The sequence below is a fragment of the Xenopus laevis genome, chromosome 6S (genome assembly GCF_017654675.1).
Source record: "Xenopus laevis strain J_2021 chromosome 6S, Xenopus_laevis_v10.1, whole genome shotgun sequence".
NCBI classification, from domain to species: Eukaryota; Metazoa; Chordata; class Amphibia; order Anura; family Pipidae; genus Xenopus; species Xenopus laevis.
In genome coordinates, this window is record NC_054382.1 from 71684900 (window position 1) to 71709282 (window position 24383).

Below are 24383 nucleotides of genomic sequence, written 5' to 3' on the forward strand. Positions count from 1 at the left end.
CTGCTAGATTAAAGCAGACACATAACAGCAAGGTGACTTTATTTGTTTTGCTGATTTTAAAGTTTCTTTTCTGTTTTTCATAATATTTAGCTATAAATTAATTTAGTTAAAGCTGGATTATGGGTCGGTCAGGGAAAACTCAACCTGCACCATGCCCTAATCTGCAAAATGTGGCTAGTGTAGATCCTGCACCTGTGTTTTCTTGTTCTGTACACTAACTACTTCCGTGTGCACCTCTGATTCCAAGACATGGAGCAGAGGAGTAGTGTTCTGTTTCCCTTTGTAAGCATTGAAAGTGTGCTCGCTATAACTTATCAAGTTGTCTTTAGACAGCAATAGCTTACAACCTCAGTATTGTTTGCACACAGTTGACTCAATCAGAATGGCACCTTGAAGATCGTTGAGAAGTTTATATCAAACTGTGAAGATCTTGACAATAGTGAACATCCAGATTAGATCAAAAGATCATAATATGATCCATTCCCGCTATATACATGTAGATGAAAATGGAGACTAGCAAATGCTACTGGGCAAGTCCAGTTAACCAACAGATAGAGCCCAGAGAGGACTACAGGAGGGGAGCTGGGAAAAACAAGGAAACTAGTAACACTATAGAGTGAAAATATTAATGTATCTAGAATTAATTTTATCTGTTTAATATTTAAAAAAAACGTTTTTGCTTAATATAAGGCACTTTTCCTTAGAACTATGAATTACATTTGATCCCTGTTTAAGTTCTTAGTACAATAGTAGAAGGCACAGCATCACCCAGAATATAAGTATTAAAAGCCTTTATTAGCATCACGTGGCTTTGATTTATGATAGTAAGCAAGGTTTGGGCCTGAAACAGCCTTTTTTCAAGCTATTCAGGCCTGAAACATTGCATATTCTCGTACTTTCAGGAGCTCTCAGCACAGCAACTCCAAACTATATGAACTCCACTACCATAATTTATGTTTAGCACCATGATTTGTTCTACACCTAGGTGATATTCTAGTAAACATAATTTGTTTATTCTTTTTGCTGTCTCTTTTTGCCAAACCCATGTAGACCAAGCATTTGCAATCCTTTCTAAAATTTGACTCATACTCGCACATTAATATTGACTGCATCAGCAAATGCCTGCAGATCTATTAATGTTGCCCTTGTGTTCTGTACAACATTATGTATTTTGTCAACATGTCGGTTGAGCTTGGTGTGGTTAAGCCTATACTTGGTAGATTGCTAATGAATTTTCTTTGTTAAAAATATTCTCTATTATGCAGTGGAATCCCAAAAGTAAAATTGCTTTGTAAGTGCTCTTACTGACAAGCGGTTGAAGCTGCGCTCCCCTGCTTTCCGTTTTTTTGCGTTCAGCTGCAGGGGAGCGCAGGAATAGACGCATTAAGGTTTTTTTTCAATGGGGCTGTACTAACACAGGCATGTGTAGGCGCCGAACGCAGGAAAAATGCAGCATGTTGCGTCTCAACCTGCGTTCGGCGCCTACACGCTCCTGTGTGAGTACAGCCCCATTAAAAAAAAACGTAATGCGTCTATTCCTGCGCTCTCCTGTAGAGATGTCGTGAACTGTTCGCCGGCGAACTTGTTCGCGCGAACATCGGGTGTTCGCGCTCGCCGGAAGTTCGCGAACGTCGCGCGACGTTCGCCATTTTGGGTTCGCCATTGTTGGCGCTTTTTTTGCCCTCTCACCCCAGACCAGCAGGTACATGGCAGCCAATCAGGAAGCTCTCCCCTGGACCACTCCCCTTCCCTATAAAAACCGAAGCCCTGCAGCGTTTTTTCACTCTGCCTGTGTGTGCTGAAGAGATAGTGTAGGGAGAGAGCTGCTGCCTGTTAGTGATTTCAGGGACAGTTGAAAGTTTGCTGGCTAGTAATCGTTTTGATACTGCTCTGTTATTGGAGGGACAGAAGTCTGCAGGGGTTTGAGGGACATTTTAGCTTAGGTAGCTTTGCTGGCTAGTAATCTACCTTCTACTGCAGTGCTCTGTATGTAGCTGCAGTGGGCAGCTGTCCTGCTTCTGATCTCATCTGCTGACTGCTGCAATAACAGTAGTCCTTGTAAGGACTGCTTTTATTTATTTTTTTGTTGTTTTACTACTACTACTACTACTACTATTATAAGAGCCCAGTGCTATTAGTCTAGCAGTGTTGGGGAGTGGGACTGGTGTGCTAATCTGCTGCTCCTAGTAGTTCAGCAGCACCAACTTTAATTTTTTTTTTTTTAATATTCATTTTTTTTTTATTTTACTTTTTTTATTTTACTACCGCTGTAGTAGTGTATAAGTTGACCTTTTAGGCATTATTTGCCCTGTAGGCATTATTTGCACACTGTTTTCTTCAACCCGCCATCTAGCTGTGTGACCTTGTTCACATTCTGTCTAAATATCCATAATATTACCGTCTCCAGAAAAAACACCGGAGTGACTTTTTTCAAGCAGCATTCATATATTTTACGTAATCCGTATCCACCGCTGTAGTAGTGTATACGTTGACCTTGTAGGCATTATTTGCACAGTGTTTTCTTCAACCCGCCATCTAGCTGTGTGACCTTGTTCACATTCTGTCTAAATATCCATAATATTACCGTCTCCAGAAAAAACACCGGAGTGACTTTTTTCAAGCAGCCATAATATATTTTACGTAATCCGTATCCACCGCTGTAGTAGTGTATACGTTGACCTTGTAGGCATTATTTGCACAGTGTTTTCTTCAACCCGCCATCTAGCTGTGTGACCTTGTTCACATTCTGTCTAAATATCCATAATATTACCGTCTCCAGAAAAAACACCGGAGTGACTTTTTTCAAGCAGCCATAATATATTTTACGTAATCCGTATCCACCGCTGTAGTAGTGTATACGTTGACCTTGTAGGCATTATTTGCACAGTGTTTTCTTCAACCCGCCATCTAGCTGTGTGACCTTGTTCACATTCTGTCTAAATATCCATAATATTACCGTCTCCAGAAAAAACACCGGAGTGACTTTTTTCAAGCAGCCATAATATATTTTACGTAATCCGTATCCATCGCTGTAGTAGTGTATAAGTTGACCTTGTAGGCATTGTTTGCCCAGTTTTTTTGGCCGCAGCCACTGAAGCACAGAGGCCAGAAAAAATATGCCATATAAATGCTGAAAATAGTCATTTTTTGCCATACGTTGACTCAACGTATATGGCAAAAAATTACTATTTTCAGCATTTATATGGCATATTTTTTCTGGCAACTGTGCTTCAGTGGCTGCAACCAAAAAAACTGGGCAAACAATGTCTACAAGGTCAACGTATGGCGAAAAATGACTATTTTCAGCATTTATATGGCATATTTTTTATGGCAACTGTGCTTCAGTGGCTGCGTCCAAAAAAACTGGGCAAACAATGCCTACAAGGTCAACGTATGGCAGTTGTTTAAAGAGAACAGTAGATTACTAGCCAGCAAAGCTACCTAAGCTAAAATGTCCCTCAAATCCCTGCAGACTTCTGTCCCTCCAATACAGAGCAGTATCAAGCAGATTACTAGCCAGCAAACTTACTATCATCTGTCCCTGAAATCACTAACAGCTCTCCCCCTACACTATCTCTTCCAAGCACACACAGGCAGATTTTTCAGATACATTTTTGCCCTTGATCCCCCTCTGGCATGCCACTGTCCAGGTCGTTGCACCCTTTAAACAACTTTAAAATCATTTTTCTGGCCAGAAATTTTTTTTTTAGATGTTAAAGTTCGCCTTCCCATTGAAGTCTATGGGGTTCGCGAACCGTTCGCGAACCGCTCGCGTTTTTGCGCAAGTTCGCGAATATGTTCGCGAACTTTTTTTCCGACGTTCGCTACATCCCTACTCTCCTGCGGCTGAACGCAGAAAAACGGAATGCAGGGGAGCACAGCTTCAACCGCTCGTCAGTAATAGCCCTAACCCCCACAAAACACACAAGCATTAACAAGCTTTCTTCTGATTGTCATTCCAACAGCTAGGTTTCCTATCATTTGTACTTGTATTGGCACAAAGTATATGAACTTCAATCATTTAAATGAGTTGTTCACCCTTCCAAACACTTTTTTCAGTTCAGTTGTTTTCAGATTGTTACCTTTCCATTATTTATTTTTTACTGTTTTTCCAAAATCTAAGTTTTAAATGTTCCTGTCTGTGGTGTTTCAGACTGGCCGCTCAGTTCAGGTGCAGACTAAACTCTTACAATTTTACAACATTTAGTTGATACATTTCTCAGCAGCATCTCTGGAGTATTAGCAACTATTGTATCAATTCTAACAGCTGCCTGTAATGAAACCCACAGATTCTGCTCAGCAGGGAAAAAGGTAAAACATGTATCAACTATGTATCAATGTATCAATTTAGAACAGTTTACAGGGTCAGTGACCCCCCCTCCCAGAGCTGCTTTAGAAGGTGAAAAATGACACTTCATTATTAGTAAAAAAACGGTGACACATAGAAAATAGAAAGTAATTGGAAAAGGTCTTTATTTCTGGTGATCTATCTGAAAACAACTAGTTGTTTGAAGGTGAACAACCCCTTTAAGGAAGTGATAAAGGTAACAGTACTTTGTTCACTATCTTCAATTGTCATGATATGACTTTCCAACGATTCCCCAAGCACTAAAAAAAGACAGGGAAAGCACCTTTGTTTCCAGACTTAGTATGACTCTCCAAAGTCGAGCATTAATGTCTCATACCAAAGAGTTACCATAGTACATTTTACTTAGGATATATTCATTTTTTGCTGAGCAATATGTTTCTTCAACAGCATGTGGAGTTTTTTTGTTTTTTTATATATAGTCTTAATTAATTTATATTTTATATCCAGAGCAACGCCAGTTCTAGCTGATCATAGAGACTAAACGTTATGAGATTAGAATTACAGTTTACACCTTTAAAGCAGTAACTCTGCATTGCCCCAAAGTTAACTCCATTCGATGACCGTTCAAGGTACTTCCCAATCTTCAGGTTTTTAAAACATAGGTGCATAAATTGCACAAGTGCAGTTGCCAATTAGAACTGATCAGCAAAAAGTTTTAAACTGGTTGCTATGGGTAACTGCACTTGTGCAATTCCAGCAGCACTCCGATGTTTGAAAAAACTTTTTATTCGTGCAACAATGGGGTTTGGTATTCAGTAGAAAATCTGAATTGTGTTTATCTGTAAACATTAGAAGAATGGCTCTTTGTAAATGACAGTCGTTTGCATTGCTGAACTTCTACAAAAGGAAGCTTTGGGTTCAGTTACTCTGTCAGAACTTAACCTCACACATTTAAGTAATATAGATATTCATATAATTTAGGCATTGCAAAGAGATTTTATTATTTTAGCTGAAGTTTTGCAACTGTTTATAGATCTCTGGAGTGAGAGACATTTAACTGTGGTGAATGTTTGTTTTGTATTTAAAAAATATATCAGCAGACCTAAAAGCCCATTCTTGTTCTCCTCCTCCTCCTCCTCCTCCTCCTCCTCCCTTCTCTGTATATGTACAGCTTTAGCATCAAAGTAGTTGCCAAGCTTCTAATCTTTGTTTGCATTTTTGTGTTTCTCCCCTTCTTTGGCAATCTTTCTGCTCGCTATCCTGTGCACCAAACCATGGCTCTCCTTTGCTTCGACAAATCAGCTGTTGGTGAAGGGGGTGAATGAGACTCTGGTAGCTCAAAGAGTTGTCCCTGCTCTCATTACTCTCTCCAGTGATCCAGAAATGTAAGTTTCCTAGGTGCTTTGTATAAAAATCTTACTAGATGTGAGAAATGCCCATCACTTTTTAGAAGCAAGCACTTGATTACTGCCTCTGTGACCTATTCCCCCTCTATTCTCTATTCCCCCTTCTTGCAAGAGCTTAATTGAAAGACTTGGTATAGTTATATTCTGGTAAGCTGGTCTTTTAAGATCCAGATATTTTCCCCAAAGATTGTTTGGTTATAGGTTAGCAGTTATATTTCTTATTGAAAAGTCATTTTCATTTATATCAAAAATCTTTTAAGATGATGGAGCATATCTTACAAACAGTATGATGCTTTTATTAATGTCTTCACACTAACACGGTTTGGGACAAGAGTCTGCATATTACAGAGCAGACTGGCTCTGTGCATTTGGTAATGGGTAATAACAAATCAGTAAGTCAGAGAGAGGAACTGCCCATCCACAGTCACGGCTAACAACGTCATTTTACTAGTTTACCAAACCATTTTTGCATGTTGACTGGTTACAGCTGATTCTCCGAGGCATGCGTGAATCCTTAGTTGACAAGCGAGTTGCTCCAGCACTTGTTACCTTATCCAGTGACCCAGAATTGTGAGTTTTACTAACTGTAATTTTAAATATCTCTTCTATGTTCCCACTGCCGATAATTTCCTCGTCCTGTGTTTAATTAGAAGCCAAATCCATTGAATTTCTTAATAAGTTATAACATAGTAAGGTGTCTTTCCTGCTTTTTTCATCTTTAGGTTTAGAACCTACGGACCAATAATGTTTCCATATTCTTTCACTTTAATGTAGCTCTGTGAGGATTGCCACTGTACCTGCTTTTGGCACCATTATGGAAACAGTAACTCAAAGAGAGGTAAGTCCTGTGCTTGCATTGCAACAGGCCAAGCTCTTCAAATCCAACATATGACGTTCTACAATTCTCTGAAAATAATCCATGTGTACATTTATTTAACTACTGAAAATACTAAAAGATATGTCTATGAAGGTTTTCATTCATCCAAGTAATAATATGCAGTATTTAGAGCAACTGGACTTGCTCAGTGAGTTTCAGCTAACGCATACCTAAGTAAACATAGGGAATGGATTTTAGTGGTTGTATGTCAAAATGCTAGGAAATTCCCTACTTCTAATGTAAACTAAAGAAACCATGTGATGTGCTACAGATGAACTATGAAACACCTCAAGATTACTTTGCATGTCCTGTTGCTTTAGGGCACACAAAACTTATTGAATTCTTCTCTCCGCCTGTGGTTTTTAATTGGGCAGAAGCAGATCCAACTCAAACCAGCAGCTTACTCTATCTGCACTGAAAAGTACAGCATCTGCCTGTATGTGGCTGCGCAGAGGGGGATCTGTCTGAAAAACAAGCACTCCACTCAACTCCATTTAGCTACAGCCAAGTGGAAGCTCTACTTTTTGGTGTAGATAGAAGAGGGTTACTTTTGATGTATTACTACTCAAAACTTATCGACACAAGCCTGTAGTAGCGGCATGTTCAAAACTAGGGATGGGAATAAGACAAAACTTACTGTATAATTCTGACTCCTAAAAGGTAACCATTTTGAAGTTTATAAAAAATGATTGGTTGTTTCAAAAGCCTCATGTATTATTTTAATCAATAGAAGAAAAAGTGAAGCCCTCAGAATATATTTATCTGAAACATGTATGCTACTCGGGAAGTTGCATAAATAGTTTAAAGGAATTGTTCAGTTTAAATATAAAAACTGGGTAAATAGATAGGCTGTGCAAAATAAAAAAAAAAATTCTAATATAGTTAATTAGCCAAAAAATGTCTCACATAATAGCCAGAACACTACTTCCTCCTTTGCAACTCTTTTGGTTTCCACTGATTGGTTACTAGGCAGTAGCCAGTCAGAGACTTGGGGGGGCACATGGGTCATATCTGTTGCTTTTGAATCTGAGCTGAATGCGGAGGATCAATTGCAAACTCACTGAACAGATATGTACCATGTGCTCCCCTTTCAAGTCGCTGACTAGCTCAGAGTTAGAGCTGAAAAGCAGAAAGTAGTGTTCTGGCTATTATGTTACACATCCAGTCACTTTTTGAAGTGTTCTACAGCATTCCCCAGAGTTGCTAGAGCCATATGGGCAATTATCAGTTGTGTCACTTGCCAGGAATACTGTAGGCTTTATTTCTCACTGACCTTAAAAGCACTGTGTTTTGTGTAGGGGGCTGTGCAGCACTTGTATTTAATTGTATCACAATAATTTGGTAAAAAAAACAGTTTTTAGCTACCTGACTGAGTTAGATACATCAGAGCCACTATGGATAAAATAGTTGCCAGTGTTGCTTTAGTCCAAGTTAGTCCAAAACACCCCACTCCAATTGTCAACACTTGCTGGTCTCATGCCATCCCTCTAAGGATTGCACTGTGATATGCCTCCACTGTGTGAGCCTTTTTAAATCTCCATATATACCTGTTGCTAGCAGAAATCCTATGGATACGATAGCCACAAAAAAAATTCCCTCTAAATTAAACATTTCAACAAAGGTTTCATCTTACACCTTACTTAATGAACTTTTTAATTCATGCAGGATAATAATATATTTAATCTGATTAACCTTTTATTATAGTCCTGTGTATATGTTTTGCCTGAAATATAGGCAGGGCCAATTGGAAGCTAAACTCTATACAAAAGTCTCTCTCCCTTCTTAACCTAAAATAAACTTTACCATTTGCACTTTAAAGGAAAACGATACCCCCCCCCAAACAATGTAGGTCTCTATAAAAATATATTGCATAAAACAGCTCATATGTAAAACCCTGCTTCAAAATAAACCATTTTCATGTTAATATACTTTTTAGTAGTATGTGCCATTGGGTAATCATAAATAGAAAATTGCCATTTTAAAAAATAAGGGATCCTAGGATTCATGGTGCACCCAAACAAACCACTGTGTCTTTGGTCGTAGCCAAGTTACAATAAAGGCTTTTTATTCATAAAACGGTGCTGTCCATTTCCGAAATTTTCACCCAAACAAACCATACATGTTAGATCACATGAGCCAATTAACAGACCGTGTTCTGTCTTTTGCTTCCACACTTCTTCCTGTTAGAGTTGTAGTATTTCTGGTCAGGTGATCTCTGAGGCAGCACACAGACCATCACAAAATGGTGGTTCAAGGCAAGAGATGTAAAAGAGCAATTTCACTTAAAGGGGTTGTTCACCTTTGAGATGACTTTTAGTATGATGTAGATATACTGAGACAATTTGCAATTGGTTTTCATTTTTTATTATTGAAGGATTTTGAGTTATTTCGCTTTTTATTCAGCTGCTCTTCAATTTGCATCTTAATCAATCTGGTAACTCGGGTCCAAATTCCCCTAGCAACCATGCATTGATTTGAATAAGAGACTGGAATATGAATTGGAGAGTAACAATAACAATACATATGTAGCCTTACAGAGCATTTGTTTTTTAGAAGGGAGTCAGCGACGTCCATTTGAAAGCTGCAAAGAGTCAGAAAAAAGGCTAATAACTATAAAACTATAAAAAAAAAGTTGCTTAGAATTGGCCGTTCTATAACTTAATAAAAGTTGAACCACCCCTTTAAATATATAAACCCGTTTTGTAAGATTCTTTAATATGCCACTTCATTTGATATAAACTATATGTTGCTTAAGTGTTCATTTTAGGGGTATAGTTTTCCTTTAATTGTGTAGTATCTCTGGAAATTAGATTTTAAGCAGAATATGTCCTGCGTTAAAGGGAATAGCTAGAGTCCTTATGTTTCTGACGTGATTTATATGATATTTTTTTCATTTCTTGCTTTTACAGAATATACATGTTGTTGAAAAGGGAACTAATAAAAATAAGTATTTCATGAGTCATAATGAACATTCTCTTGTAGTTTAGTTTGCTTTACAAAACAAGAATCTTTTCAGGTTCTCTTAACTGAATAAGCCATGGTGAAGAGAGAATACTAATATGTGACTTATTATTAGACTTATTACCTTGGTGTGTTAAAAGCAATAAGCAACAGCAAACATCACTACTTTTTAATCACATATATTTATGAAGCCATGATAACATATTTTATGCAAATCTGTATAAGGGTCCTGGCTTTTGTCTGCCATAAAAAAATACAGATCCTTAGTTGTGTTACAGCAGCACAGCACAAATCATTTAACCTTGCACAGTTATCTGCCAGCTGAACACCAGACATAGCTCTGAAGAATACTGTATTTGCTCCTTTAATTTTTTAATTAATATTATTTACAGTCTCTGCAGGTGACTATCTTTAGAGCTAGCTTTTATCTTTACATTATAAAGATTAGTTGGCTTAATAATTGTGGGGGTTTTAAGTATAGCATATTTGTGAAATAGACTAAATGTTGTAGTGATAAAGACAGCTTGCCTGTGAGTAGCAAATTGTACTGCTAGTACTAATTTACTTTTGCTTCATGGCTGTTTTGTTGCAGTTATTGGAAAGAGTTAAAATGCAGCTAGCATCCTTCTTGGAAGATCCTCAGTATCAAGACCAGCATTCACTGCAAACAGAAATAATAAGGACTTTCGGGAGAGTTGGACCCAACGCAGAACCTAAATTTAGAGATGAATGTGAGTGCAATGGGACCATTTCGCTTGTGATTATGTACAATCTGGAAATCTGTTAATGCAGAGGAATTAACATAGTCCTTGTGCCAAGCCCTGTCCATTGCTGCTCCATCCTTGTGTTCTCCACAAAGAAGCTTTGTATTTTCCTAAGAAGGCCGTAAGTGCACTAGCACCCAAAGACTGCCCTTACAAGTTGTGCATCTTGTGTTATTCTTTTGCACTGGCAAATTGTATACTTCCATAGTTAGGCACAAAGATTTGTCCACTTATCAAAGGTGAATTGTGTGTAAAACACATAAGCATCTTTTTCACTTTGTATCTTGTCCTCCTTTAGTAAATGAGCCCTGGTGTCTGCAATCATTAGTGATCCCTGAGCTATCATTTGGCTCTTAACAACATGATCTCTTTCTAAACACAGTCTGATGATTCTGATAATATCCAAATAAACATTTAATCTTAATTGAATCTATACCATGGATTTCATTTACCACTTAGTAACAATGCCGAAACCTTCCTGAATACTTTAATTTCCTTGTGCACATATTTATTTAACAAGTTCTCCTGAAATGGTGGCTGCACTTTTTTTTTATAGTTCTTTTTTTATAGTTCTTAAATAATTTGCATTGTTCTTAAAATTCTTTCCAGCTTTTAAATATGGGTCAGTGACCCCATCTAAAAGACAAATGCTCTGTAAGGCTACAAATATATTATTATTATTTTTATTGCCACTCTTTCTATTCAGGCCCTCTCCTATTCATAATCCAGTCTTTTATTCAAATCAATGCATGTTCGCTAGGGTAATTTGATCCCTAGCAACCAGATTGCTGTAATTGCAAACTGGAGAGCTGCTGAATAAAAAGCTAAATAACCCAAAAACCACAAATAATAAAACATGAAAACCAACTGCAAATTTTCTTAGAAAATGACTCTTTACATCATACTGTTTAATTAAACAATCGCACTACCCCTTTGAGTCTCTGGGATGCTGCAGAAAGTTTTAAAGAGAAAGAGTTTCACACAAACGTACCTGATTCCACAGGTGAAAACCATGATGCTCCAACAAACTATTTCCAAAGATCCCCTATGCTGACCGTATAATGCAACCTCCTCGCTTACATTATTCTATTCATTTTTTAACTTAACGTTCCTCTAGGGTGCACATATTCTGTGGACTTCAAGTCCCCAAATGCATGAGGCAGTGGAACAAAGTGAGGGAGGATGTTGCATTACAGTGAAAGTGTAGGTAGGGGGAATGGCAAACACCCAGACAAGAAATCATGGTTTCTATTCAATCTGGAATCACGTATATCTAGGTAGATATAATATACAATTACATACATTATATCCTGTGGTCATGGATCTGAGAATAACATTAAAGCATTAGATTCTTGGACAGACAAATGTTGAACTATTATTTATATGAAAAATACATCGTAACAATGTCTTTTCTCTGTTTTAATTCAGTTGTTCTTCCTCATTTGCACAAACTTGCTTTTGTCAATAATCAACAATCTGTGGATTCCAAGAGACTGGATATTGCTACCCATTTATTTGAAGCGTATAGTGCTCTATCCTGCTGCTGTATCCTTTTGGCTTATACACTGAATATATGTTGTACTGTAAAGGGGCTTCCAGCTAGAATCCCTTGCTATAAATTGTCCTTCACAGGCTGCAGAGGCCTCTTTGCATATAATGTCCAATGGCCCACTGTATGGAAAGCTAAAAAAAGCACTATTATTATTTTAATGTATTCACCACGCATACTTGAAAATGGTTACATATTTCAGAACTCCTTTTTAAAGGTTCCTTCTTTTGTAGTCTCAATCACTTTCACTCCCATATTTTCTCTGCTCTCCCATTATTTTTTTCCCTTGCTCGCCTGTCCAGGGTCCAAGTAGGCCGGGATTTGTGGAGAGGCCACCAAGGCTCGGGCCTAGGGCGGCAGGATTTTAGGGGCAGCAAGCTGCCCAAACACAATAACATTGGTTCAGAAACACTGGGGATGCGCAGGAGATATAATAGTTTTTTAAATTTCCAGTGCTCCAATTCCCGTTGCTCCGGTCATGATGATGAAAATTTGCACGAATAAAGAGGAGCGGACGGGGCGTAGAGGCACCTGCTTTGTAAATCCGGCCCTGGGTCCAAGTTGATTACTTTAACTGAATCTGTTGAGATTTTTATTCTTTGACAATTAATACACGTAGAGCCTTTCTAGACGAATAAAAGGAAGAGTCTAGAAGAGTAAGATTATAGTTTTAAAAATGTAATGTCAAAAGTAGGTTTTTTTTCCACTAGAGCATAAAATCGACAGTATTTACTATAGGACTACAATAGTGATTAATTCTGACTTTTGAAATAAGCTATTTTAAATGAAAGAGCTTTTGTTTTAATCAGAAGAGCTCTACAATATGTCTTTTTATGATACAGGTAATGGGTGCTCTATAAAGAAAATGAACAGCTTTTTGCAAATGTTTTTGGTGTTGATAAAGTACTGCAGATTTGCTACAGTATACATTTTTATGGATGAGTACATTTAACATTTTAGGTTAAATGTGTAGGGCTGCTCAATAAATTGTATTTCTGGTGCATGGCAGGCCTTAAGCGAGTAACATGGGAGCAACTGGGTGCATTTGGATGAATTTGAGTTATGAGCAGTAGGAATTTCCTCCCAGACTAAACTGTTTATCAAGTTTTGACACATACTTGAAGCACTTGATAGAATGCTAGAAAGGGTAATTTATTTAGCTAGGCTTGTTAAAGGGGACCCGTCACCCAACAAAATTATTCTAAATCCTATTTTATTGGTTAGTCAAGCAAAATTAACTTTAATTACGCTGTATAAATCATTTGAATCTTGTTTCCTTCCGTCTGGGAATTAATAATTATAGCAAGCAGGCAGGAGCCATTTTGTGGACACTGTTATTAAGACAAACCTTGCATCATCTCAGAATCTTGTTTGTGCACCAGAATGGGTAACCTGATGTCATCCCCATGCCCTGGCTACATAATTAAATGGTTAAGAGAACTGGGGGAATGGGGAGAGCAGTGACATCTAGAAAATACTGAATGGAAAGTGAAAGTATTTGATTGCCCCGCGTAGAGAAGGGACAGTCAATATTTGAACGCTTTAATAAAATAAAGAATTTGGATTTCATGTTTAATTTGAAAATAACTTATCATACAGCTTTTTGTGTCTGGGTGACAGGTCCACTTTGAAAGGTAAATAAATACATACATTTGGGCATCCCATGCCAAATTACATGTTTAGTTAATTTAGTTAATTAACTGCAGGAATAATAGTGTTATATTTACAAATGCTAATGCCACAATTAGTATTTTCAGTTACTATGTTGGTGAAATAAAATGTAAGTGTGAATTAACCATTGCAAATATGATTTTAAAGCACACTGCTGATTTCTGCAGTAGTTACTTTTCACATACAAAATGAACTAAACGTATTTTGGCAAGGGGTGCGCAAAGTTTTGCCTTCAACTGCTTATAGCATTAGAGATGACCTCTGCACAAATTTAATGAGGAAGGATATGCTCCAGTGCTAGCAGAAATTTGCATATAATCTGAACCAAAAACTACTGCTCTCTTGTATTTGATCTTCACTAGGGTCATTATATGTAGTTATAATTAGCCAAGAGTAGCTAATACATTTACAAAGAGCTCTAAAAATCATGCTACACGCACACCCACACCAAAGTTTACTCACTACTAGGTACAGAGTCAAGTTCCGCATACACACAACATAGGAGATACAGCACAAAAGCCAAAAGTTTATTGTTATCAACGTTTTGGTCTGTGCACAGATACCCATATCTAATATATGTAGGGATTTTGCTGTGTATGTATGCATGTATATTTATCTATATTAGGATATGCACCGAATCATGTACTTGGCCAAATCAGAGAGCCTGGCTATACCAAATCCCAACCCTTAAAGGAATTGTTCAGTATAAAAATAAAAATTGGGTAAATAGATAGGCTGTGCAAAATAAAAATGTTTCTAAAATAGTTAGTTAGCCAAAAATGTAATGTATAAAGGCTGAAGTGACTGGATGTCTGACATAATAACCAGAGCACAACTTCCTGCAGCTTTTGCAGCTCTCTTGGTTTCCACTGATTGGTTACCAGTCGGTAACCAATGAGTGACTTGAGGGGGGGTCATATGGGTCATAACTGTTGCTTTTAAATCTGAGCTGCATGAAGGATCATTTGCAAACTTACTGAATAGTTATGTCCCATGTGACCTCCCTTAAAGTCGCAGACAAACTTAGACGTTATACATTACAAAGTCACTTCAGCCTTTATACATTACATTTTTTTGGCTAACTAACTATATTAGAAACACTTTTTGTTTTGCACAGCCTATCTATGTATCCAGTTTTTATTTTATACTGAACTGTTCCTTTAAAATCTCATAAAGGCAGCACTATATGTATATTTGATTCAAGTTTGGCAGGTATTGCTGCTTTCAGTTTTGGGTGTCAGTTGTCTAAAGACATGTCTGTGTAATTTTAGAATTTGAAGACTAGTTAAGCCCACTAAAATGGTTAAGTTAATAGGTCCATAGTGGCTGCCTAGTTGTATCTCTTATTACTTTACATTCTGATGAGCCCATAGATAACTATTATCCTCCACCAACGGGGTTTCTGCTCCTTCATAAGGCAGCTATACACATGGCCCAATCCCCTGTAGAGCCATGTACGTTATGGCCACCTTACTCCAACTTTCTGTTGTTCTGCTTATACAGTCCGATGGGCCAAATAATCAGACTACCAGAAAATCAAGAGTTGCTGTGGCTCTTTTTTTTATTTGCTCATTTGTTGATGTTCCGTTGACTGATGGATAAAGTACATCAACAAGTGATCATTTCAAACCTGTCAGAATGTTGACCCAATCAATATGCATAGTAAGAGGATAAAGGTTGAAATAGTCAGGCCAGCATACACGTCTGTAAAGAGTTATGACATTTTTGACAAGATGTACTTGTATTTTTTTTCTTTAGTGCCTTTGCCTCACACCCACTGTATTTTTTGGTGTTGGCTGAACTTACTGCTTCTGTAAAGCTTTTCCATTCTTGCCAACCAGCCAACTGCTGGAAAAGCTGACTGAGTAAATCGCATGTTACTATCCGGAACATAGCTTTCCGGGCATACACAGTATAAAATTATCTTCCAAAATTGTGCAAGACACATGTCTTTTGTCTTAGTATAAATGACAGGTTTGTGTTTTCAAAAGAGAAGTGCCTGCGATCAATTCTTCTGCCTTCCCAACAGCTTCCTCTTTTCTTCAGCCATCTAGTATGTTTTTTTTATTTTTATAATCACTGTGTATCCCTCAAAACAATTGTTTGCCCGGTTGCAAGCAAATCTGGCACCATTTGCAAAATTTTCTACCCTAGAATTTTCCACTTCCCTTATATTTATTGGAACTTAACTATGTCTGATGAAGCATGTTAAGGTTGTCTATTGCTAGTGTAGGTCTAGTTACAAAGAACTTAAAGGACAAGGAAAGGGACAACTTTACAATACCTCTTTGGCAAAGGCACTGCAAAATACTTAAGTTGTCATTTACTGCACTACTGCCTTTTGTCCCCAGTGTCTGCCATAATTTCACAAGGTCTCTCAGTCCTTCTAGACTAGTGATCCCCTACCAGTAGCTTGGGAGCAACATTTTGCTCTCCTGCCCCTTGGATGTTTCTCCCAGTGGCCCTAAAGCAGAAAAATCTTGTTTACGTGCATAACCATCCAGCGCCATTAAGTGCTGTTACAGGAAGGAAGGAAGTGATGTTACAGCCAACTAAATTGCCTGCTATTATTTCTGCAGAATCCAGGGAACTTTGGACTAATTCATAGATTATAGGAACAGTTTGATGAATGTAACTATAGTGGTCAGGAAGATCCATGAACAGTGAGTTATATTGATGCCTTTACTTCTCCTTTTTAATGTTACCTTTTTTTTTTTTTTTTTTTACAGTGGAAGTATTCAAGGTATTTTACAATGGACGTATTTAAGGCCCTACACTACCAATTATAGTTTTCCTTTTGTTGTTCTTAGAGAGTTTCATTGCAGAAACCAATTAGGATACCCATTGCAGTGATTTAAAGGTGCAGACAATACAGTCTTATGAAATATATTGTAAAAATATGTTTGTAATGACAGGTATGGAATCCAGAAACCCGTAATCCGGAAAGATCCGAATTACTGAAAGGCCTCTCCCATAGACTCAATTTTGTCCAAGTAATACGAAAATGAATTAAAATTTAAGATGATTTCCTTTCCCTCTGTAATAATAAAACAGTACCATGTACTTGATCCAAACTAAGATATGATTAATCCTTATTGGAAGCTGAACCAGCCTGTTTGATTTATATAATGTTTAATAATAATTTTCTAGTAGACTTAAGGTATGAAGATCCAAATTATGGAAAGATCCATTATCTGGAAAGCCCCAGGTCCCGAGCATTCTGGATAACCGGTCCCATACCCGTACAATGCAATTTTTGACACGTTCCACTAACTTCTACTTTCACTTGGACAGGATGAATAAAAGTGGAGTATACCAAGAATCACAGTGTCTTCTGAAAACAGAAGGTATTTATATGCCTTATGTTACACACATAGGACTGGCTTCATACCAAAATCACATTTTAACTCTCACATAATGCCTTCTGTGAGATGTCAAATCTGTAAAACTGTATTGAATTAGGAATTGCAGCAACCGGATCATTATGCACAAGAAAATTCCACTTATGATTCCAGTACAGGTATGGGACCTGTATCTGTTGGGCACATGTCTGCCCAATATGACCCGTGCAGGACTCTACCAGTAACCATTCATTACTAGTTATTTTCACAGGAGTAAATACTTCAGCGGAATTGATAAAGTATAAAATGTTTACTTTCCTTTTCCATGACTGCATAGCCCATTTGCTGTTTGTATAGGAATGTATTAATAAACAATAGAATGATAAAATCTGGTACTTTGCTTATGTCCTATTACAGCTGCACTGTCACAGCAGAATTTAAAATAAACCTTAACTTACACCGTGCAGTTATTTCAGAAGAATTGATGGTGAATCACTTTTTGCCGGGTCTCCGGTGTTTACGGGCTGATATGGAACAGCTGTCGCCTGAACATGAGGTAAGCACATAATATTTGCTGTCTTATGTTCTTAAAAACTGGCATTTTTTTTGAGATGCAGATTTGAGCACACATAAAAGCATCCGCTAATTGATTCCATTATATTCTGCCTGTTGTACTCTGAGCATTCAGAGTTGCATTTTATTTTTTTTAAACACAACACGCTGTTTTGTTTATTTTTTGCAATTGACCTGCATTCAAAAGATCATACGTTTATAAGTTCACAAAAAACCAACCCTTATACAAGAACCTTTGAGACTGTATTAAGACTTTTACCAATATCTGCCTGCCCTATACAGACCATTTGACTTTTTAGTTGCTATGGAAAACATAAAAGAATGATGTCTTTGTCACTGTCACAATAAGAACAAAGTGCATCATTTGTTCTGCCACACACAGCTATACAAATATTCTGCTTTTTTTTTGTTGCCAATCTGTGTGATGGTTTGTAGTTGTGATTTGCCAGCTGTGCATAGGGCAGATGATTGTGATAGGTGTTTGTTACACCACTGAAACTTAAAGGGCCCCTTAACCTATTATATATTGATATAATATGAATATGCAATTTGTAATGCACAGTCACCATCGTGTGCACCAATTTCAGTCTAGCCAGGATAAAGATGTGGAGTTCAAATTCAAATCTTTATTGTAACAATTTTAAAATAATATGGGGTTACTTTTTCCTATGTTACAAAATAAAAGACATGTCTAAAACTAGCAATACCCTGTATTTAAAAAAAATGGCATAATCTTGATAGACATACAGCTGTTACAATAGCCTACCATTAGTGATCTTCTGAAACATAAGTGGAAAGATGTGACTTGAATTTTCTGTTGCTACTTTTTATTTATAACATACTCATTGGAAATACTAAGCAGTGTCCTGTGTTTATGTGTTTAATGGGAATTATACCCTTTTCCAAAGAAGTTAAATGAATAGTCTTGTACTTAAGAAACTTGAAAATCATGAAAAATCAATGTGTTTGTTATTTCTTGAGTTAAACAGGGAAGGGTTTACTTTCCATTTTTAGCTTAAGAAATAAAAAAAAAAGCAAAGATGATTTAATGATTAGGCCAATAGGCAGAACTTGTATTGAACATATTTTCTATTTATTGTACTCATGTTAAACAAGGGGGTATACTGCCCCCTACCTATAAAAAGTCATTGACATAGATTCATACCACAGGACAGTCCCGATTTTGACAGCTCAACCGCATTCCTGGGGTTGTAACTGAAATGTCCCGAATTTCTCTTTGATCTCCTGCACTGAGCAGGCAGAAAAAGATACGTTTCTAAAACTTTTGGCAGAGAGCCCAGAATACGTGACAGCTGCACTTAGATAATTTTGTAACAATTTAAGATAAGCAAAGAAACTATTGTAACAATTTAAGATAAGCAGGTCTATTGGGTAACTGTGACTTGCAGCTTAAAGGATAATTCGCCCTCATTAGCCACAGAAATGTGTTCAAATTTTCATAACCTGCCAAATTTTGTAAAATGAATACGGTAATTAGGGGGTGTGGCCACATAGATGGGCGTGGTCAAAAATGTTGCCGAGCTCTGCACTGCAAATCTTTTTTTCCCTCTTTCTATTTCCAAAATTTTGATTGTATGTATGTAGATTAAGGAATTTGTTTTTTAAAACCTATAACAAAAATGATAAAATATATAAGTATTACAGACTAAATAGGACACTTAAGTTAAAATGCCAATTCTGCATTTCATAGTGTACTGAACTGGATTCAGTATAATAGCTATCATATCTTAATATATCCCGGCATGTTTTTATGAATGTGCAGCAAGGTTCCCAACTTTATTGTTGAAGGGCAACTAAACCTAAAAGCTATTGACCTATTCTTTCATATACTGTTACATCACTACCTTTGCTGTATACTAAGGGATAGACTACACAGGAGATGCTGGGCAGATTTTGTGGGTCAGATTTCAATGAGAAGAAAGTCTTTCACACACAATAGAATTCTATGTTGTTGGATGAAGATTCCCTTCCGACAGGCGTATCGTGGTAGATGGCAAATCATCCATATAGTTTATACACCAGATTTTTGTATCAGTGCCATTACATTTGGACCCATGCCATTACAGTCAACTTGTTCTGTCTGTCAATTTTACCCCATCCTACAAAATCTCCAATGTAGTTTAGCCCTTATATATGCTCATCTGCCCCCATCATCTCTTTGGCTTATTTTTTTTTTGTTCTTTTAAAACACCTGAAGTTGTTCCTCACCGGAGATTAACAAGTTATGGCCTCCTTTCTGGGTTAATGGTCCTTACTTTAGTATATGTTGTTGGTCCTACTTTGCCTAGCAACCACTATTTAGTTATATAACCATCACATAGTGATTAAAATAGCAATCGGAAGTAAAAATTAGCCCCAGGATTAACCTGCTTTCCGATTGTTGGGGTCAGTAACCCTGAACATTGGAAGAATTGAAAGCCATATTTTTAGAATATATAAAATTAAAATTTAAGACCAGCTGCAAAGTATTTCACTTCTCTTAATAATAAGCTAAGGCATTCAGCTTGGATGGCTTCATTGAGAGAGTGGCAGCATTGGCTTAATTGTTTTCATTAGAAAAAGGGAATTATTTAAAAAAAAAAAAGGTTGTAGTGATCAAATTTTGTCCCAAAGTTATGCTGGTGTATTTGTGTTTTAGAAGCCATCTTTCTACTGTGGTTTGTTTTACTTTATGAATATGCGTCACCTGTCATGGTATGCTTCTGATACCTAATTAATAAATGTTTTTCTTTGATAGGTTATTTTAAGTTCTATGATAAAGGAATGTGAACAGAAGGTGGAAAACAAGACTGCCCAAGAGCCCCAGGGGTAAGTGCAGCTCATATTTGAGATTTACCTATGCAGTGGCAGTCACCAAAGCTGTATTAACCCTTAAAGTAAAAGGAAAGGCATATCCCACTTGGGGTTGCCAAATATTAGACACCCCCAAGTGAATGTATTTATTTACCTAAAACCCTGGGCCGGTGCAGTTTTCTGCTGATAGGAGCACTGGCCCGGGGTTCTTCCAGCAAGCACCATGGAGTGATCCTCTTCCAGCTTCTTCTTTCCTCTTGGGAAATTTGAAGAAAGAAGAAGCTGGGAGAGGATCGACCCGTGGTGCTCGCTGGAATAACCCCGGGTCGGTGGAGTTTTCTGCTGATAGGAGCACCGGCCCGGGCTTTCAGGTAAGTAAATACATTTTCTTGGGGGTGCCTAATATTTTGCACCCCCAAGTGGGATACGAGTTTCCTTCTCCTTTAATCAACGTCAGTGAGAATGAACGCAGATTTACATGTTTATTTCCATTCTATATTCATCAGGATTTTGTTTTGAAAGATGCACATGATTTACTGATCAATATGCAATGGGAGCATATTATTCTATATCACATTTTCTCTGTTTTAGTTTCCTGCAGCTAAATTATCAAGTAGATGTGCATATAATTAAAAGAAGGAAGGCCGGATTTTAGGCTGATGGCACACAGAGAGTTACTCTCAGGGAAAACAATAGTCTTTGCCTTCGAGCAGCAGCTTGGTACCTAATTGACAGACTTTCTATCTTCCAATGCATTTTCTATTAACTTGTATGGAAATAGGCTTCTATTGGTCAAGAGCGTTTTGATTGCTCTTGTGTATCCTGATAAGACTTCAGCAGGTGCTGTGTTCTAACAGATCAAGTATTACGATTGTACTTGTTGCATTAGCTCTGCAATGAAAATATGTAGGAAAATATTGAGTAGGAGCACTTCTTTATTGACTTGCACTGTGATACGTTTCCCACTGCATCGAGAGAGAGAGAGAGAGAACATATATACATATATATATATGCATTATACTGCAAGATGACTAATCGGTGTGTATTGATTACTGAACCAAGTCCTGACCCTTAAAGCCTTTCTTTATCTTTACAACTTGAAGATATCTCAAATTAGAATGTGCACATTAGGTTTTGGATTGGTAGATTCTGATTAGGTAATTGGTTAAATCCAAAAATGATCAATTCATGGCATACCTACTCATAACAGCCTTTTAAATATATCATCAATAGCTTACCCAAGTTAGTATCTGTCAACACTGCCGTGGGCTCTAAAGTTGACCCGGTTCTGCTCGTTTGGATAAAGCCAACTTGTGCTGGATGAGGGCCAAACAATTGGTTCATAATAGGCACCAATGCAGTGCTTTTAAATTTGACATATTTACATCCCAGATACCTATGAGAGGCCATCTAACAGGGCCCATACACAGGCAGATAAGCTGCTGACTCGTTCTGAAGGGGCCAAATCAGCAGCAAGTAGTGGCAAAAGAAGCACAACGTTCCTCTTGATGCTGCCTTGACTATTATTCGCATTGTTGTCTATCAGTGTTAAGGTGGCCATACATGGGTCGTTGTTTGGCAAGACTGCCAAATGAGTGGATCTTGCACCAATATACTCATCTTGAGTAGGCGATATCGAGCGCAACCATCAGATCACAAGGCCATAAATGCAGGCAGTGGTCCTTGATCCGATGGGAAAGTTAAGCCTACCCAATTGGGGAGGGGGGCATACACTGGCCAATAAGCTGCTGACTTTGTCTGAGGGCAGCTTTTATCGGCCCTTGCATGGCCACCATTAGTATGTAAACTGGTCTGACAGCAAGTCATATGAATAGTACTGGCCCATGGCTATGTGCCCGTGGCATTACGTTTTTGAGGAATCTTATTTGATAGAATGGGTATCATAAACTGCCCATACTGTAAATTAAAACAAAGGTAATGTGCCCTAATGTAATCAGTATAGTCAATTTTACGAGTATATTCTATGGATGGCCTTATGAATACACATGGCTTCAGGCCAAATTCTTTTAATTTGCCTTGTCAAGAAGTGTTTGTATCGATTACTGACCTTGAGGTAAAAATATGTTATTTGCCACATGTGCTTCGAATCTGTGGCTGCCCTGATGAATGTCAGCATTGCTAGCAGAGCAGCTCAGGAAAAGAGAGCTAAAATGTATCCTTGTTTCAATAGCATCATTTGCTTCTGTTTTTATTCCACGATCACATCCTGGTTTTGTTTGGAAATGTTAACAAGGAATCTGAAATTGGCCTCATTTCCTTCCCCTTGTCCAGTGCAATGTCGCTCTGCTGCCCATTGTTAGGATTAGTTAGCCATATGCGCAGACAGTTCTGGATTTCAGTTTGGGCGTTAAATTATTGGAAACAGTAACAGCCAGCATAAGTATCCCTCTCTGTAGTGTTCATAGCAGTGTGTATATGTATATATATATATATATATATATATATATATATATATATATATATATATATATATATATATATATATATATATATATATATATATATATATATATATATATATATATATATATATAATGTGTTGCTTCTTCATGTCTTGGATCCTCATATCCTAGACTGTGAACTGACATACAGCAGCATGTCCCTGCAATAATCTTTTTTAAAGTCACTGTGATCCCTTTCTGTGGCATTGGCAGTTATAATATTTAGGACACAAAGCACCTTGAGGTTTTAATAGGAGAATAACTTATTGAATGGCACGATTTGCTTATTAAATTTAAATAAGCTAACTAAAATTTAAGGTAACATAATCACCACCACCATCCTCCTTTCATCTACATGTTTTCGAGAATTCTGAGAGTTGCAGTTGACAGCAATTGGAGGAACACCGTGTATATATCCCTGGTGTATAGCAGAACTGTGTGTCACTCAATGGTGTATCATAGTTCATATACATTTCTGCAAAAGGGAAGTTCCCGTTCTTGGTTGCATGCGTGTTGCTTCCCTCACAGCGCCTTCCTCTTTTCTAAGGCTTCCATTTCCTTCCAGATTTTGTTAAAGAAAAGGCTCCTATTTCCTGCTGTAAATACACTGCTGAACGAGGGAGAGCTTTTTATCTAATGGAGCAAGGGCCTTTTTAGTTTATCCTTATTCCACTCTGTTGTGTGAATGTTCTAATTTGCTGCATGTAGGTCAGGTAGTATTGAATGCTTTGTGACATACCACTCAACCAGAAATGTCACAAAATATTTTTTGGCAATTAGCTATGGAACAAATGGCCTTTGTGTTGTGCAAATAAAGTGTTCCAAATAAACATGCAATTGTTAGTTTTTCAAGTTGTGAATATGACCTTATCTGAGTTTGTTTTAAAAGTAACTTTGCTTCCAATTCACCCACAACAATGTACAGTATATGTCCCTATGTGTGTGACTAGTACAGGATCTACCTCATATAACAGGTTCCTGTTTGTATTGTACACATTTTTCAAAAACTGTCGCATAGTCCACCTAAATCTACTTGTGTGTAGCCCGGCTTTCAAGTATGTAAAATGGAAAGCAGACACAGATCCTTTTATCATTTTACATGTTGTTTGTTTTGTTGGTGGGGACTACACAGTCTCCTTTATTTCAAGCATATTTTTTCTTTTAGTTCTAGTGTTGGACTTTGTTATATTCAGCAATTTTCCTATAGTAGCTCTCCCCCTGCACAGTGATTATAATCACTTGCTGTGGACCCTGGACCAGTGGCATATGTAGAGTGCAGGGGAAATGATGTGGTAATGAACTCCAATCGAGCACAGACTGCTGCAAGCGTTGTCCTTTTTATTAAACACTACATGTTTCGAGAATAGTTCTTTATCAAGTGTAACAAGATACAGAACACTAACAGAAATTTAAGCCTTTAACACCACCCCAATTAGTGAAATTGCATAGTGGCCATTGCTAGAGGGCTGTAAAAAGATATTTAAAAAAATATCATTTAAAATACGCTTGATTGAAGTTCATTACCACATAATTTTTCTTATTTAACCTGGCTTTGGTGGATGGAAGCGACGGTGATTAAACTGACTATTTGAGTTCCCAAACCATACATATCTAGAAGAGTACGTTGGGCCCCCCAAACAGGAGCACTAGACTGGG

At 37.5% G+C, this 24383-nt stretch overlaps 1 protein-coding gene across 8 annotated transcripts in view; it reads left to right on the forward strand.

The window, feature by feature from the left end:
- Positions 1-24383, forward strand: part of relch.S (RAB11 binding and LisH S homeolog) — an 89351-nt gene that overhangs the window by 61167 nt on the left and 3801 nt on the right. For 5 of the 8 annotated variants that reach the window (XM_041567657.1, XM_018269472.2, XM_041567660.1 and 2 more), the window contains 6 exons: positions 5612-5694; positions 6490-6553; positions 10146-10284; positions 11746-11862; positions 17346-17434; positions 20210-20280. In XM_041567657.1, the coding sequence (XP_041423591.1) occupies positions 5612-5694; positions 6490-6553; positions 10146-10284; positions 11746-11862; positions 17346-17434; positions 20210-20280 (563 nt within the window). Of the gene's footprint in view, positions 1-5611; positions 5695-6202; positions 6286-6489; positions 6554-10145; positions 10285-11745; positions 11863-17345; positions 17435-20209; positions 20281-24383 lie in introns of those variants that run through there. The other 3 variants (XM_041567658.1, XM_018269473.2, XR_005962245.1) reach the window with 2 other exon arrangements.